Below are 17933 nucleotides of genomic sequence, written 5' to 3' on the forward strand. Positions count from 1 at the left end.
GGTGGTGACAAAGCAATCCCCTTGATTCCGTATGATCCATTGCCAAAGAATTTCTAATAAAGGACAAACACTATTTAAAAGAGTAGAGGGAAGTTGATCTTTTCCAGACCAGAACAATCTGCAGCAAGAGAGGCAAGTCTGTGCAAGCATAAGGAGAAGAAAGAAAAACATCAAGAAGAAATCCCCTACCTGTCCCTGCCAAACTTTTCTGCTCGTCATCGTGATTTGCATAACAAGAGCATCACTGCACTAGCAAAAAAAATTAGCTATGCAATACAAGCTTTAAGCAAGAGAATAATTTACACTGCAGTAATATAGCCCTGACATAAATCAAGTTTGGTAACTACCAAATGCAGTGAAAAATGCTACATTTCTAATGCTAATGTTCAATGCTAATGCCAAGCAAGCAATGTCTTGAAGAGATCATCTTGGGCATTATTAACCCACTGTCACTGACGAAAAACATAATGAGGCATAGAACATTATTGCCACTAAGATGAATTTCAGTTTTAGATGCTCTAAAGATGCTAAATTTTATTAGCCTCAAATACTCATTTTTGGTTAGGATGCTGAACAATTCCTCGCCATTAAAGTCTCAGTCGTATTTTCAGCATCTCAAATGAGTATTGATTTTAGAAGTGATAAAAAAAGATACAGGCTAATAAAATGCTATTTAATTACTATGAAAATATAAATTTAACTATGCAGTAATATATATATAGATATATACATATATATATATATATATATAAAAGGTAATGCCAAGACAGTAAGATAATAAAGAGATTGAGAATTAGTGTGACAATTACCCATCTAGCCTCTGGTTGTTATGGCATGTCAAAAGTTCTTGTATTTTTATTTTGAATCTCATTAAATGAAGTGCTTATCATAAAACTCAAGCTGTTGGAGTCATATGCTTAGATGAAAACCTTTGCTGATATTTAAACAAATATGTACATAGACATTACATTTCTGAAATCTCACAAATTTCAGACGCCAAACACTGGAATTGGAAAGTAATTAGAGACCTCCATGTTCTTCTTACACAGAAAAGGGTGTGTGTATACACAGAATTATGTATCTAGTTTTCATATACATAAGCATACATGTGTGGCTATCCATGAGGGTACCTATCCTTTAGAAGCCCATAAAATCCATGACTTACAAGCTTTATTTCTGGAAACCATCTCACAGTTTTTGGGGCATGCTGCAGTTTTGAAGATGCGTAGTCCCATGGCTCCTCTCCCCAGACGGCCGTCCCATGGCATGACCACGTGGGTGCCAAAGGGCAGCAGCACCTCCAGGCCAATCCCACTGCCACTCCAAGCTTAGTATAGAGGATGCCAAAGATGAGAAACCATATTTTGCTAGTCACATCTGTATTTATGCTGCTCAGTGAGAGTGTTTGTCTTCAGACTTACCACTGCACTGCTACAATGTGTAAATCCATGTGCTCAAACTGGGTGGCTTATGGCAGATTCTCATATTTCATATCCAGAGAGCAGCCTGCACAGAGGGGACGCCTACAAACACGGCCCTCTTGGCATTAGTTTGATGCTGCTATTAATATATAACATCCCTTAATAATAAGCTAGTATTTACAGAATGCTTAGCCAGGTTCAGACCTGGGGAGTGCACATCCACACAAGCCACACTAAAATGCTCTGCTAGAGGACTATGGTTTTATGGACGTTTTCACAAAACATAACTTTATTAGTTTGAAACTAGTTTTCTATTAAACTAGAGGACTATGGTTTTACGGACGTTTTCACAAAACGTAACTTTATTAGTTTGAAACTAGTTTTCTATTAAAATAGATCAGTAACTTGATCTTACTTCTAAGGATGTAACCTGTACATCTCAGAAACTAATCCTGAAGGATGGAAAGAAAACTTCTGAGGACTGCTATTTACCTGCACATCCCTACCAACATCACCTTCATGTGCCTCCAGCCACAGGGTCCTGATCTGTCCAAGCATCCTCAGCCTGCTGTGTCACGTCCCTGAAGCTCAGCCTCCTCTACCAAGTCTGTCTGGCCTACAAGCCCTGCCAGCTGCTTAAGACCAACTCACGGTGCACTGCAGGTCTTCTGGCACAAAAGGCACAGGTTAAACGAATCTTTTCCATTCCTCTGGCACCAGAGTGTAGGCCTCAGTTTGCCTATCTATCACCATCACAAAAATAAGCATATCTGACTGAGACAAAAATAAACATTAAAATGAATAACATAACATCCCAATGCAGAAAGGGAAAAACATTTAAATTCAGAATGGAGAGATGTAGAGACATGCAGATAGATATTTAAAGGCAATCAATTTCAGAACAAAACCATTGACTAGTCCATTACAAAGTCATCCTTCTTCCTCAGTTTTACCCACCTGCTACTGCTTTTAATGACTCTTCAAATGTATTTAATTACAGTGATAAACAAAGACCTTTCTTGGATTTCTGATTCCTCATTACTTCTGTTGTGACTAGTTATTATTATGCGAAATCAAGGCAGCAGCTACTGCACCTACCTGCAGTGTGGCTGATAAAAACTCATTATTTACTTGCACACCAAAATGTCACCCAGGCAGTGTGTTCCTGATGAGGAAAACCTGAGTGGAACAAAACCCTCCTTGCTGCACACCTCCAAGTCTGCTCCATTTCCTGCCGTGCAAATCCTGATGAAGATGTGGGAGGCACATCTCCAGCTAAATCTGCCTTATCTCATGCACAGTATTAGGTTCTGCTGTGCCACCTTGTGTTACATCACATCAGATATAAAACAACACTGTGTGGGTTTGAGCTGCTCCACTTCCACCACTTCAGCATTTAATACCAAAACCAAATCAACATAAGGTGAAAAAAAAAAAGCACCAACTTTCAAAACCTCAAGCTAAGGAGGGGAAAAAAAACCCTTAGGAAGAGTTTCAGAGCTCTCATCTTTCATTTACTAAGCAATATCCTGTTTTGTTCTCATCTTAGAGCCTACTTCTTTCTGCAAGATAAGGTGGTTTGGGCAATAAAACATCCTGATGAGGAGATTTCAGCCATTTTTTTTTTCCTTCCAGCATTCAGCAAATGCTTTGGTTTTCTAACTGATGCTAAAGCAGATCCAGATTCCCTGCCACAGAAAGGCAGCCATGCACATAACATGCACACCATCACTATTGTGCTGTCAGCATGCAGGACTACACAAAACTGACATTATTTCCTTATTCCGAACGTGTTAATTGTTCATCTCCTTAGTAACTGAAGTACAGGTTTCCTCCTGGCCTTAAAGCATGTTTCATGAAATAGCAAAAAACTTTAAAAGATATCAACCCTTGAAATAAATGCAAAATGTGTAACAAAATGCCAAATAGTGAATCAGCAACTGCTCTATCCTATTTTACACTTCCAAGCGACTCTGGAGCTCAGATGACACATATATCTGGGGGATACAAGTTATAGCATAGATAGGCCATGCTGCCACAAAAAAGCAGGGTAGCTCATGTAAAGCTGATGCTGACCCAAAAAGCAGATTTCACAAGCATCTCTTCATTTGCTTACTCATTTCTAGGAGAGAATCAGTGCAAATGGAGTTAATGAAGAGTAGCTGAGGGGAAAAAACACTTGTGCCTCGAATACCTAACAGATTAGTGTCAGCACTTCACATGGATCACACCAGCAATAGCTGGAAATTCTGCAGGCAATTAAAATGTTCATACCCTAGCAATGCCGCATCTCCTTCATTATCAGAACTGTAATATTATAAAGCTGCTGGTTTTGGTGTTTATAGGACAATGTGCTTTGTTTGGAGTTCCTTGGATTTTTGCACACATGGGATTTTTGATATTTGGGTTTGTCAATTACTATTTCAACTGGATGCCTTGTACTGAAAAACTCCAGCAGGACCTGGCAATGTTAATTAATTAGTTCCTGCAAATGCATTATTTATACAAACATTAGTAGCATACATCAAACTACTTGGTGTCTGAGCAAGCTACCAACAATTACCCTTAGTGGTTGTAGCATCTGTAGGCATGAAAAACCTGGGTGAAACCCTGCTGCCTCCTGGAGCCTAATGGGAGCCTTGTCATGGACTTGGGCAGCACCAAAACCTCCCCTTTGTGTTTTTGCTAAGCAAAGTCATCCCAAACATCAAAAATTCAGATCATCAAAAGCAAACGGCTAATGTCACTAAGATTAACACCTGTAAAGCACTTTGAAGGAGAAAAAACACCATGTAATCCCAAAATATTACATTATTTATAAGACGACCTGATTTTAAATGTTAAGTTCAGCTTATTTTTATCACAAAGAGAAAACAAGTTTCTGCTCGCTTGCTTTACAAAACCAATTACCAGTGATCAGTGTATGGTGCTGCATAACAATACACAGCATTGTCCCAAAAAGGCGTATCTAACACTCTGGAGCTGCTGCAGGAAAATTAACTTGCACAGTGGATTGAAACACATGCACATAAGCAATTCTAATCAGGGGTATGAACTTCAAACTTCTTATTAAAAATACCTAAACTTATAACATTTCCTTTATTTCATCTTTTCCTGACTTCAACTGATTTTTCTATCTGCTCCTTGATATACTAGTGCCTAATCAGAATAAGGCTATGAGAGAATGGTAAATGTGACATCAAACTTGCTTTAAACTTTCTTTAAAGTCTCATCAGTTTCTTTTGGCCTTGTTAGAATATAATTCCAGTCAACAGAGAAAAGAGAATAACAAGGAGTAACTTGGTGGTTCGGAAAAAAAAGATGCGGCTACTCCCAACTAAAGGCTCCCCCAGTCCTGCTCCTTCCCTGCACCTAAATTTTAACAATGCATTTTTACTATGATTGTCTGTTTTCAGAAAATGGAATAGGCACAATGCAAGACATTTTAAAAACATCTCATTTCTAACACAGTTTGTAAACCAACTTACAAACTTCACTAATCTGATTCCCTTCTTGCCAGGCAATGCTCTTTAAAGGATACAGTAACAAAAATAAACAAGAAGAAATAATTGAAGACAGATTTTTAAATGTCAAACAAGAGTCCATGGTTAATCAATAAATCCATAACTCTGGAATTATGAAGTAATAACCCTGGAATACAAAGTAATGAACTAAATTTCCTAAATATGATTTACTAACCATAAAGGGATGAGGGGTGCCTATGAGTCTGGATGGTATTATTTGTACTACAATATCAGGTATTTTTCAGCATACAGCTCAAAACAACCTCTACTGAGTGACAAATTGAAAGATTCAACAAACAGGTTTGGTGGAAGATACCTGAGTAGAAGGTACCAGGAGCTTTGGTAGGCTGGTGGTGATAGACAGAAGGTAAGACAAGGAAAAAAGAGGTGATTTGAAAAAGGATTTTAAAAAAGTTTAGAAGTCAGTTGAGCACACCAGAGGGCAGAGAGGAATTAGGTTTGCCCCTGTTCTGGGGGTCCAGGGAAGGAGCTGACCCAGCATGGTGGGCTGTGGAGCAGAGTAAGAAAACCAACCATAACGGTGGCACATGAACGATGACTGGCATCAGCAGCTCTGTGCTCGGCGAGATGGGGTCCAGGGAGTTCCTACAGATACAAACACAGCACAAAGACCTCACTATAAAGCTCTGGCCCCTCTGTACTTGAGCTGAAAACACTGCTGGAAATGGTGAACTTTTCTTCCCATTCCACAGGCTTTGGCACTGGCAAACATGCTCTGTGGTAACCATCAGATGACTCCCAGGTTGTGATTTTTGTCCCAAATGCAGTTTGGACTGACTTTCTCTCTAATTCAGCAGCTGCTAAGACAGTTTGAAATTTTCTGGCAGCTCAATGCTTAAGTGGCATGACTTTCAACTCACTCTTCACTGCAAGCCTAAAGGGCAAACAGAAGTGAGTGGCTTGCTCAAAAGAGTTCAAGTCTGCACTGAATAGCTGATTGCAGCTCTAATTATACCATGGTTTTACATCATTAGGGACAGCAACTGAAAAGGAGCTCTAATTCCAACAGTTTTTTTTTTTTTTTGCTCTTACCACTCAGTGATCCAGTTCCAGCTAAGGAAGGGAAGGAAAAACTTCATTTCCAGGTGGGAATTCCAGCAAGGGAAGATCCATGAAGCTAAGGAATAGGTTTATTGCTTTAGAGCTTTGTAATTTTTTTCCATTGTTGCAAATTTTTGTTGTAGTTACTTGTGTCACGAGGAACATCTTAAGCCTACTGACTTGAGGACCAGCACTGAATAGCTGATTGCAGCTCTAATTATACCATTGTTTTACATTATTAGGGACAGCAACTGAAAAGGAGCTCTAATTCCAACAGTTTTTTTTTTTTTTTTGCTCTTACCACTCAGTGATCCAGTTCCAGCTAAGGAAGGGAAGGAAAAACTTCATTTCCAGGTGGGAATTCCAGCAAGGGAAGGTCCATGAAGCTAAGGAATAGGTTTATTGCTTTAGAGCTTTGTAATTTTTTTCCATTGTTGCAAATTTTTGTTGTAGCTACATGTGTCACGAGGAACATCTTAAGCCTACTGACTTGAGGACCAAGTGAGCAGGACTATTGCAACAGACCTCTCCCCATTCCCACCAACCTCACTACTCCCCACAAACACCTTCCATTCCATTGAACCAGAATAACCATTGAATAGGATATTACTATGGACTCTTACATGGAGGTAAGACTCAGGTACCCACTGATGGCCATTTAGACAAGTAGATGTTGGATTGGTTCGTCTTCCCATAGAATACATTTCGTTTTGACACTCTAGTATATATCTATATATCTATCTAGCACATGTATTTTTTCCAGAAGATGCATTTCCCAGTTTAATGTGAGTTTGGCACTAGGGAAAGCAATTAGAAATGGTACTGATTTGCACATGATATGTGAGGGACATTTCACCTGTGTGCCTTTACTTTGATCTGGAGCAAAGTGGGAACACATCTTCAGGGGGATTATGTAGATCAGGCTCAAGGTTTATGCTATTTTCGACCTTCCGGTGAATACAGATGCAACTGTGAGAGCTTTGAAGGTAAATTGTCTATTCAAACCTGCACAAACACTGCCCAGTGTAATTCTTGGAACTGAACACAAACTAAACACATATATTTTGGTTAACCTGAAGATTGACCTAAAAAAGAGGAAAAAAAGGAAAAAAAAATCCTCTTTAATCAGAGGCAATTCACAAAATATAAAATACATTAAAGTTTTCACTGAAACAAAGACTAGATCTTAGTGATTCCAAAAAATACAGCACAGTAGTTTTGCAGAATAACTTGTTCTGACACAACCTGTCCCACCATAAACACAACTTCCAGAATAAAAGTCCCGTGGGAAGCAGGGAAATTATCCTGACAAAATGTTGTTTTTATTATGAATAGAGTCCATGCAGAATGGAGAGGTATTTGAGAATTGCTTATTTCAGTTGATTACAGTGCATAGGCAAGGCTTCAATGACTAATGGATTTCAAGTGGCAAATAATATTACCTTGTTTCTTCGCTCTTTTTGGTTTTTTGGGGTTTTTTTTTTGTGGAAAGTACTTTGTGTACTTGGTAGGTACAAGGTTGAAAGAACGTTTTCAGCTACAAACATTCAAAATCAAGTTGTACCTTTTGTGGTCACATTAACCATAATTCTTTAAAACAACCAAAGTACGTAATCACAATTTCCAGTGCAGGGACAAAAACATATACTTAATTCTCCATTTTGCAGCAGCAGCACCGTTTACTTTCAGGCGCAGAGCCCTCAAATGGTCCTGCTGGCTTATCAAGCACCTCCTCTGCTGTTTCAGGGACTATGTCCTGTCCTCTTCAAATGTGCCAAGCTTCACCTTCAGGCAGCAAAGCCTTTGTGCCTCCTCCAGTTTTACTTACAGGCTCTAATGGCTTGGCACTCACTTCTCATTCCCAGTTTAACTTACTCTCAGCAAACAACACACGGTTGTTCAGTCAACTTCTTCGTTTAAATACCTTCTATCTCTCCTGCCTAATAGAGACAAGAATTATTTTGTCCCCTCTGTCCCTTCATTTTGCTAAGCAAAAGCAGCTTTGCCAACTGGCCCAATCAACCCTCTGCACCCTGGGGGGGCTGAACTCTTTCTGAACCCCTCAAGATCAGTGAGTTTTATCCAGTTTTATCCATATATAGGTGAAACAGGAAAACAACAGCAATATAATTAATCCTACAGAGGGGAGGAGGGAGAAGAAAATAAAAAATTAGAAAATAAACCAGAACATGGACAAGGTAAGTTTTTTTGGAGGCCTCTGGGAAGCAAATTCTCAGTGATCTGACTTTGTACAAGTATTTATCCCTCTGCCCCAATCCTGCATGAGTTCTGCAAACGATTTTAGACATTAGCACACAGAGGGGGCGTTTCAGCTTCATCCCTCCTGAAATCATCCTTGTGTTCCTCACTCAGAGGCAGCGGCAGGATTTGCCCTCTCCCATAAGCCAGTGCTTCAGCTGAACACACTTCACAGTAAATATTTTACAGGCTGTTCTCAGCAGCTCTGGGTTTGCATTTTAACAATTGGACCTCCTTGTTGGGAGTGCACCAGCAGCTTGGAGCAGGCAGAGCTTTTCCTGTGTATTGCACATCTCTTTCTGATATTTTTCTGCTTGATTAGTAATCACTTCTGAAAATCCTTTCGACAGCTCTTGAATACAAGCCTTAGTGTTGCAGGGATGCTTCCTGCACAGCAGGACTGAATGCAAATGTTGGGCTGAAGGAAGAATGCTGACAGCATCTGAGCACTTTTCTCACTGGACACCAGAGGGAGGAGGAGGAAAGGATAAGTGACAGGGAAGCAAAAGAACAGCTTCAAAAGCCCTGAAGGAGCTTATCAGACACCCGAGCCAAATACATTTCTGCAGTCGGACCAAAATAAATAGTGGCGCCTTGTCTGGGGATGGTGCTGCTGAGGAGAGACTTGGCAGGGGTAACAGGAGGTAAAGTTACAGGGAAAAGGACCCAAGTGCAGCAGCACTGAGTGCCAGGTGGATTTTAGCCAGTTCCACCTTTTGTTTTTTTAAATAGTTTAGATTGGAAAGGACCTTGAAGATCTAGTTCAAGCTGCCCTGCTGGGCACAGGACACCTCCCACTATCTCAGGCTGCTCCAAACCCCAGGCAGCCTGGCCTTGGACACCTCCAGGGATGGGGCTGCCACAGCTTCCCTGGGCAACCTGTGCCACGGCCTCACCACCCTCACAGGGAACAGCTCCTTCCCAATGTCCAATCTAAACCTACCTACTTTCAGTTTAAAGCCATTCCCCCTGCCCTGTCACTACACGCTCTTGTGAAAAGTCATTCTCCAGCAATCTTGCAAGCCCCTTTATGTACTGGAAAGTGTTATAACATTTCCCTGAAGCCTTCTCTTTTCACGTTGAGCAACCCCAACTCTCCGCCTGTACTCATAGCAGAGCTACTCGTTGTAGATACAAAAATGCTGCTAGCAAGGATTTTCTTGCTATTTTCTAAGTCTGTGAGAGACTTTTCTCTCACGCAGAAGAGGTAGCAGGGAATGTAAACAACCAAGCCACCTGCAACCTTGAAAAGTTTGTTTATGGTACAGTAGAAAAATATTTTGACAATGGGCGTTCTAGGACTTCAGCCAATCACCCCCAAGGGGTGGCTGGTCCTTTGTCCAATTAGACTATGAAGAAAAAAGTCTATAAAAGAGTTTGTAAAATAATTAAATCAATCAATCTTGCTGCACAATTCCTGCCTGCTGGATCTTCTCTCCTCCTCCTCCCTACGGCTGCAGGACACGGTGACACACCCTAGGGCCCAGGCCTGTGGTAATAACTCATAGCTCTGATCATCTTGGTGGCCTCCTTTGGACTTGCTCCCACAGGTCCACGTTGTTCCAATGCTTGGCCCCCAGAGCTGGATGCAGTGCTCCAGGTGGGGCCTCACAAGGATGGAGTAGAGAGGCAGAGTCCATCCCTCACCTGCTGCCCATGGTGCTCTGGATACAGGCCAGGACATGGTTGGATTTCCGGGCTGTGAGCGCACATGGCTGGGGCACGTCCAGCCTCTCATCTGCCAACATCACCTTAGAAGCCTTAAGCAAACCTGACTGGTTTTGGTTCTGGGTCTACTACTGTGCATACTCTGCTTGGCTTCCCTGCCACAGCTTGAGTGCGTTTTGAGTCTAGCTTTTCTCTGGATGTGAAGAGAACCTTGTTTCAATGATTAACTGTGGACCAGGGCCACCAGGATCTCCAAGTTCTGTACCACGAGAGTGTGAAATTTGAAACTGCAAGTGCTCTGTGTCGAGATGGAAATGTGAGGACCTTGAAGGAGGGAGGGAAGCTGTTCAAGGAGACTGATAAGGTACCTTATCTAGGAAGGCGATAGCAAATGTGGTTAGTATCTTGATTAAATTAAAAAAAAAAAAAAAAGAAGAGATTAAACAAGAGTACCAGGGAACTATTTACTATTTTATTAAAACCAGGCTTTTATTTCCTCATCAAAACTTTTCATTATGCCTTCAAGGCTTTAGGAGGATTATTAAATGTCAGGCACAATTCAAATAATTAATATATGGTGTTACTAGATATATACACACTCTCCAGGAGGATTAATAATAGCTGCTATTTTTCTTCCAACCATATTTTCTCCATAATACATATATTAATCATGAGAATGAAGTGCATTTTTTAAATCTCTCTAGTACTGAAAGTCTTTAAGGAACTCAACTTTGAAAATTGGAGAATTCTTAATATATTCTGTTCTCTACTTTCTAATTTACTATTAAAATATGAAAACACAGTAAACACTTGGAAAGAAAGCAATATAGGAAAGGCAGTGCTTTCTCCAGAGCTGCTATGAATTGCAGAATCAATGTATTCAATGCCTTGAAATAGGTCTTGAAAAACAGCAAACCAGACTTACAAATTCAGGAAACAACTTGTCCCCTGTTAAAATGGACTGGCTTTTGGTGCTTACTACAATCAAAACAGTTTAGAGAAGTCACCAGGAAAGTACTTTTATAGCACACACTCCCCCCAGGTCTGGCTGGGGGCTGTGTTCAGCACTTCCTTGTCAGTTTAACCCTGCCTCTGCAGCAAGGTCATTCCTGTGATCCACTGTGCACCCATGTGTGTGTTGTCCACAAAAACCTGCATGGGACAGGGAGCAGTGGGGACAGGCCTTTGTCCCTCTGAGAGCCCCACTGTCAATGCCAGGGAGCAGGGGAAAGCTGACCCCTCTGCTCTTGACTTCGTAGTCAACAGCTGAGCTGGACTTTGCCTGTGAGCTTGACCCTATCCCAGTAATCGCAATCCACAGGCTAAAGGGGTGGTACCTCAGGTTACTTTACACTTACAAGAGTTCAAGGAAAGAGTTCCTGTGGATGGAGTGACCACTGACAGGCTACTTGCCAACCATGCTCCATGTGGGCTGCAGACATACTGCCTGTAGGATGGGTTTTGTACCTGCTGGTGGCCTCGGCAATGCAACCAAAAAATGAACTTAGCTCCCAATGGCACAGTAAACAAATGTGCAGAAGTCACATTTCAATTGCTTACAACTTGGAGAAATATAAATTCTCTCCCAGATGTATTCCAGGTATAATCCTTCCCCAATGGAGAGTCATTAAGTATCTGATTTTGATCACCGCAAATTACAGAACATATTACCAGCCTTTTCCATATCCCAGAATAGCTCAAGGAACATCCATGTTCTATTTAAAACACTCAAGTTTTCCGAGCATGAGACCAGGGTTTGTTATGTAAGCAAAGGTGTAACCACATGTGTAACCACATCACCCTCCTGCCCCTTAACAGTGTTGTGTGCATGTGGGAACCTGAGCATCCCCTCCCAGTGCAGCAACACAATAAATAATTTTAACCATCTATGTGACCTGACAGCTGCCAGCTTGGGGCAGTTCCTACACCTCAGGACAAAAATAATTTCTACCAAGACGCTTAGGAGAGCAGATCTTTCGTGACATGCATTTTTTCCTTTTTTTAATTTCAAGAAGAGATGTTTTAAAACAGTTTTGAAGACTTACCTCCTCGCTGCACCAGCAACGTGACTTCGCTTCCCTTAGGACATTCAATCAGCATATCCACCACCTGGTTGTGAGTGAGGCTCTGCACATTCTTCTTGTTGACTTCGACTATGAGGTCGCCCTCCTTCAGGCCGCGGCACCGTGGGCTGTCCACAATTTGTTTCACTCTTTGGCCGCCCCCACCAGGACTATCTGCTATAGTAAACCCAAAGCCCATGGGCCCTTTCACTATGTGCACAGTTATGAGTTCAGGTTGTGTTGCTATCGAGGATGCCAAAGACACCGTGTCGTTGGGGTAGCCATGGGGTCCATTGGAGGAGACCTCAGCTGGGCTGCTGGGCCTTGCCTCCTTTGTGCCTATTACTTTTCCTGTTTTACTACTGTGGCTTGCTGGGGAGTCGTAGTTTTCCTGCCCGTTCACAATGATCGGCTCTTTGTCCAAAATTGCCACAGACGTGACCAGGCTCGTGTTGGGGTCGTCGGGGTCGAAGGGCAGGGGGTAGCCCCGGCACAGTTCAAGGTCCACACTGGCACCGATGGGGATGGACTGGAAGATTTTCACCACCTGAGCATGAGTGTGCCCCAGAACACAGGTATCATTCACACTGACTATGACGTCTCCTGCAGAGGACACAGACAGACAGACCAAGAAAATACAATTAGCACACTGCAGAAAGGTGAGGACTACAGCCTGAGAGCAGATCTGCAGCATGCTCAGGTACCACTCACAGGCAACAGTAGCATTTCAGCACAAGAAAAAGGAGTGGTGACACTTGGGTGAGCAAAAACTCTGTGGATTCATGGCATAAAGCCTTTATGTACATAAATGTTTTTGAAAGTGAAAATGGAATTGGCTCATGCAAAAACTTAATCAATTTAAATGATGGTATATGGCCCGTTTCACAGCTATTTTGAAGTCCAGCTCTTACTGTTACACGTTGACATATGATAGAAACAAAATTGAGAGCACACAGGAGCTGTAACAGAAGGCTCTCAAATACCAACTGCTCCAACACAGTGAGTGCCACATGTCATGTCTCATATTTCAGCCTGAAATTCAGATATCGATTAAGTTATGAGTAATTTTATTAACTCTGGGGCTGCAAAACAGGGATGTTAAGTGCTGTGATGGTCCAACTGAAAGTGAGGAGTTGTGACCTCAGATGAAGCCTAAGAGGATTTCATAGAATTAAAGTGGAAAAATACATCTAAGATCATTGAGTCAAACCATTAACCCAGCACCACTGTGTTCACCACTAAACAGTATTTCATATTTTGCCACTGAATTGTGGCAAAATCCCCGATCTGATCTCCGGCAAAATGAATTTGCCCTTGGTGCCTCCACACAGGGAGATGCAGATTAGCCCACTGCTCTGCCCATTCCTTGGGAGTAGCTTTGGAAAGGGGCAAGCAGCATGGTAGAGACACAAACACATGGTGGTGCAGCCCTACAAAAATCCATCATCCATTTCCAGGCGCAGGAACCCACAGCCTGATGTGGAACCCCACAACTGCTGGCTCCTCTCCTCAGATCAGGGTGGGGAGAGCAGGAACTGGCAGTGCCCAGCTGGGTATTTTGACACTGAGATGGAATTCCAATACATGAAGTGTCCTTTCCCAAGATTCTCAATGTATCTCACTTCCTTACTTGCTGATAAGAAAGCTGAATGCCTTTCCCCAAGAAGGGGATGACGGCTACAGTCCTTTATAAATGGCACTTAAAACCAGCTGCAAAAACACAAACCAAAGTGGTGGTGATGATTATGGTAAAAAGCACCAGTACCTGTTTCCATTTTGCCATCCAACGCTGCAGGACCGTCAAGCACCAAACTTTTGATTTGGAGAAATTCATCTGGCTCATCCCCTCCAACTACGGTGAAGCCAAACCCCCTGCTGCTTTTCCTTAGCTTGGTGTGGATGAACTTCCCTTTCAACTCAGAAGGGTTTCGTGTAAAAAAAGGTTTTCCTGTATAGGAGGTTTGGAAAAAAATCTATGAGCAGGCAGACAAGAGTGTTTGATCTCTTTTTCCTCTGCCCCTCCCCATTCTGACGAGTCCGTGGACAAACACAGCAGTGTGCAGGGACAGGACTGCACTTCACTCCTGCATCTTCTCATCTCATCACACTCCACCCATCTCCTTGGACCTAGGCACGCAGGAAAAGGCATGAACAAAACCCCAGTACCTGGCACTTTGTTAGCTGTGGTCGTGCACACCAAAGCCCCAAGGCTACAAAGGGGAAAACACATGCTGCTTTAAAGAACGGAATATATTAAAGCTGGGAATGCTGGGCTAGATGTATGTCTTATCTCTGTGCTGAGGTGGTTATATCCATCCTGGGAAGGATGGGGCAGGGTTAGGGGGCCTCCTACAGAAGGACTCTGCAGTGAAGAGTTTCTGCAGAAAGAAGCATCATCATGTTTTTCACCACTTGACCCTCTCCCAACCCACTGAGCAAAACGCAACTTCTGAGCTCTGACAAGACACTGATACCCTTTAGCATAACCCCCAGCCCCACCACTGCTACCACCCTGTGACCTCCTCTGGTGAAAACAGGAGGATGCTGACATTGTTCTTCAGACACTGTTTGAAGTCTTTTCTCCTCCCTTTCTGCTCCTTGCCGCTTGTGGATGAAACACTTCTGACGTGAAGTATGAATCAAAGAGCAGCCCAGGACTGGAGCAGCTGTGCTGGAGGGCTGGGAATGCTCTCTGGGAGCACAGTTAGGAGGAAAAGAGGTGCTCCACGGACAAAAGCACATCCTTGCAAAGCATGTTGCACAGTCTCAGAAAAGGGATCATGGTTGCTTCACTTCACAGTGCCAACACTAAACACCTTCACACTTTTAATTGTTTTTAATGCTTAGCCTATGCCACTAAGCCCTCTGGTGACAGCTCCGGGATCAGCAGTGGGTATCACAGCCAGGAGAGCTGGCGCACTTTCAAACACCTGGGCAGCATTGCCATGGGCCTCTGCTCAGAAAGGAGACCTCTGGGGAGAGCAAGGGGATTTGAGACTTGTAAGCCTTTGACTGGGGGAAATAATGTGTATTTGAAGATTATTCATGAGGAGGCAGCATGAGGACTTGTAGTCTTCTGCCTTTGAAGGGTGGCAGAGGAACACGGTAATCCTGCACATCGTGGGCAGATCCTCTGCTCAGACCCCAGCCTGCAAAAAAGCCCTGAGTATCAAAGTGCAACCCAGTGTCTCAGGTAACAAACAGCCGAGAGGCAGAGTGCAGCAGGGCTCATTTCTGGTTCAAAGGACAAGCAGAACAAGCAGGGCTTGCTAGTGTCTACCCACTGATACAGGCTGAGCTTGCCCTGCAGCAACAGGACAGCAGCACCACAGGCTATATGCCACCTACAGCATTCAAGAGGGTATCCCATTTGAAATTAGTGCATCTAAAAACCCAGGCTCTGAGAGTGTTGCCAGGGCCACAGGGAGGGCTCTTTGTGCCCACGTCCCTGCCAGCAGTGCTATCAGGGGGAGAGATGGAAACCTCTGGGCATGGAAGCTGGAAAAGGTGCTGTAAATGGGCAGTGAGAAAAGAGGGAGCAGCACTGAGAAAGGAGGAGGAAGGAATGAAAGAGGAGAGGAGTCATCAGCAGGTACCAGGACGTGTTACTCAGAGCGGTGCTGAGACAGGTTAATGCTCTGCTCTAACACTGCTGCACAGTTTTGGTGGCTGAGTAGGCTCCCAACATCACCCCTGTGTGATGGATCCTTTGCACCACCATGTGTGGATGTTTGGGCAGCCTTTGCTTCAGCCTGACTGTGGAAAAGGCAAAGGTGGCATCCACAGATGCCTCCAGGAGGAAGATCAGCCTTTTTGGGGCACTCTGATTACATCTCTAAACCCAGGTGCCTGGTGGTCAGGGTGCCATGCTCAGACCTCTCATGTTTTTTCCTTGCTGCCAGGTTGGATTACTCTAGTGTGCTCTAATACCCCTTAGGACTGTGCTGGGGGCTTTGGGTCCTGTGAAATTCCACATGTCTGTTCTGGAAGGGCTGGTCTGCTGCCAACTGCTGCAGAGAGCACTCCCTGGGTCTTCCTGGCAGGAAAGGCCACCTGGGACAGCAGCACTCCAGTCAGGTTTGCCTTCGGAGACCATGGGAGTATTTCCCAGCTTCCAGCTGCTCCCACCTCTGTCAGAAAGATGCATTCCAGCCAGATTCCCCCTCTCACCTTCCCCAGGCTCTGGGTCCTGGAGACCAGGGCAGTGCCACTCACTTGCTGTGCAATTCAGATGTAGTCAAAGATACAAAGATAAGCCTTCTTAGAACGACTTGTAATCAGAGAGCACTTTACTGCCACAGGTACAAGTGGAATTCCCTGGCCCTTGCTGGCAACCTGACCTGGCAATGTTTCAGCTCATGCTGCAAATTCAGGAATGATTTGCGGTGGGTTATTTAAGGCAAACAACTGGTCTGTGAGTAATTGGCTACACAGACCACTGACACAATAAATAAGGCTGTAATAACCCAAAGTGCCTGTACAAAAGTACAACTTCTGAGTAAGTCCACTCTGTTGGAAAACTTGGAACACTACACAGAGAATAGCCACAATCCTCTTTTTGATGCACACAATCTCATTCACCTCTTGCATTCAGCAACAAATGTAGTCTTGAAACAACTAGTCTCAAAATCTGTGAATTCAGATAAGCAGGCACAGGCCCTGGTGTGTCACCAGTCGTGGAAATACTGCCCTTGTGGTGGCCAAGGGAATTTCATTCTCAGGAAAAAGAACTTGTTGCTCTTTTACAGCTGGTTTAACAAGGCTGTTACCTTGTACTGGTGCTTCCCGAACTGCCTCTTGGTTGTTTGAAACATGGTTTGGAGCAGCAGGTGGAGGGAGAGATGGACACTCCTCTGTCCACTCTAGAGAGGGCAGAGAGGGAAATATTACTGGTTGCTTACAACAGCACCATGAGCTGCTGCATGTGCACACACTGGGAGAGTGGGGGTCAAGCAGAGGAGATGTGAAAAGCATGGCAAGAGAGGAAACAGAGTCACAGACAGAGGGAATAAAATGAATGGGATGTCCAAAAACCAGTCCTGAAGGATCTCTATATCCAGGTCAACTCATCCATCTGCTGGGACATCCTACCTCACACTCAAACTTGGGACTTGATTTGCATCTATGTGGACTTGACATTTAAATGAAATCTACTCCCTGTGCCATTCATGGCATCTAAGTAGAAGAACAAACCCAAATGCCACATGGCCCTCACTGCAGTTGGACTGCATTTGAAGAAAAAAATGTAAAAAGTGAGAAGGAAAAAAAAGGGGGCAGGAGGGAGGAAATTAATAAAAAAAAGTGTTTCAAAATAAGGCAATTACTTCAAATTTTAGAGCCTGACAACATACAAAGGTCTCAGTTTAAGAAGTCTCTCATGCAGGGTTTGTCTAGTGCATGTAAGTGCCCACTCCTCAACCCCTTTGATAGCCTGAGTCCCAGTGCAGATTGGAACAACACCACCTACAGTGACTAACTTGATGGAGCAGACTGAGAGGAAAACATGTTTTAGTTGTTTCTGGGAAGTCTAGAAACTTTCCAGAAATAAAGGACATACAAAGAAAAATCTCTCCTGTTCAACAAGGCTGAAACCTTCTATGTTTAAGTGATACAGTTTAGATTTTCTCCTTTGCTACATCTTCTGTGAAGGCCAAACACAGCCTTTGCTACGCACATCACTTTGCCTTTAAACACTAAGGCCACGGAGGGAAGGACAAACACATTGGCATGGTGATGCCATGGCAAGGGAGGGCATTCCTTCATGAACACCCCATACACCATGCCCTCAAGGGTGCCAACCTTCTGGAGGCTGTTGCTGTTGTTCGAGCTGCTTCTTCCTCTTTGCTTCAAGAACTGGGTTTTCATACTGTGTCTTCCGGTTGATGTGGCTGGGGGTGAAAAAGAGCAATGAATTAGGAAACCTTTATGGAACAAGC

The 17933-nt window shown here is 43.4% G+C and overlaps 1 protein-coding gene across 30 annotated transcripts in view; it reads right to left on the minus strand.

Annotated features, from left to right (window-relative positions):
- Positions 1–17933, minus strand: part of MAGI1 (membrane associated guanylate kinase, WW and PDZ domain containing 1) — a 289089-nt gene that overhangs the window by 39528 nt on the left and 231628 nt on the right. For 24 of the 30 annotated variants that reach the window (XM_017747184.1, XM_017747175.1, XM_017747172.1 and 21 more), the window contains 4 exons: positions 17797–17885; positions 16767–16859; positions 13763–13945; positions 11980–12600 (listed from right to left, as the gene is read on the minus strand). In XM_017747184.1, the coding sequence (XP_017602673.1) occupies positions 11980–12600; positions 13763–13945; positions 16767–16859; positions 17797–17885 (986 nt within the window). The remainder of the gene's footprint in view (positions 1–11979; positions 12601–13762; positions 13946–16766; positions 16860–17796; positions 17886–17933) is intronic. The other 6 variants (XM_017747187.1, XM_017747182.1, XM_017747179.1 and 3 more) reach the window with 1 other exon arrangement.

The sequence above is a fragment of the Corvus brachyrhynchos genome, unplaced genomic scaffold, assembly GCF_000691975.1.
Source record: "Corvus brachyrhynchos isolate BGI_N302 unplaced genomic scaffold, ASM69197v1 scaffold91, whole genome shotgun sequence".
Classification (NCBI taxonomy): domain Eukaryota; kingdom Metazoa; phylum Chordata; class Aves; order Passeriformes; family Corvidae; genus Corvus; species Corvus brachyrhynchos.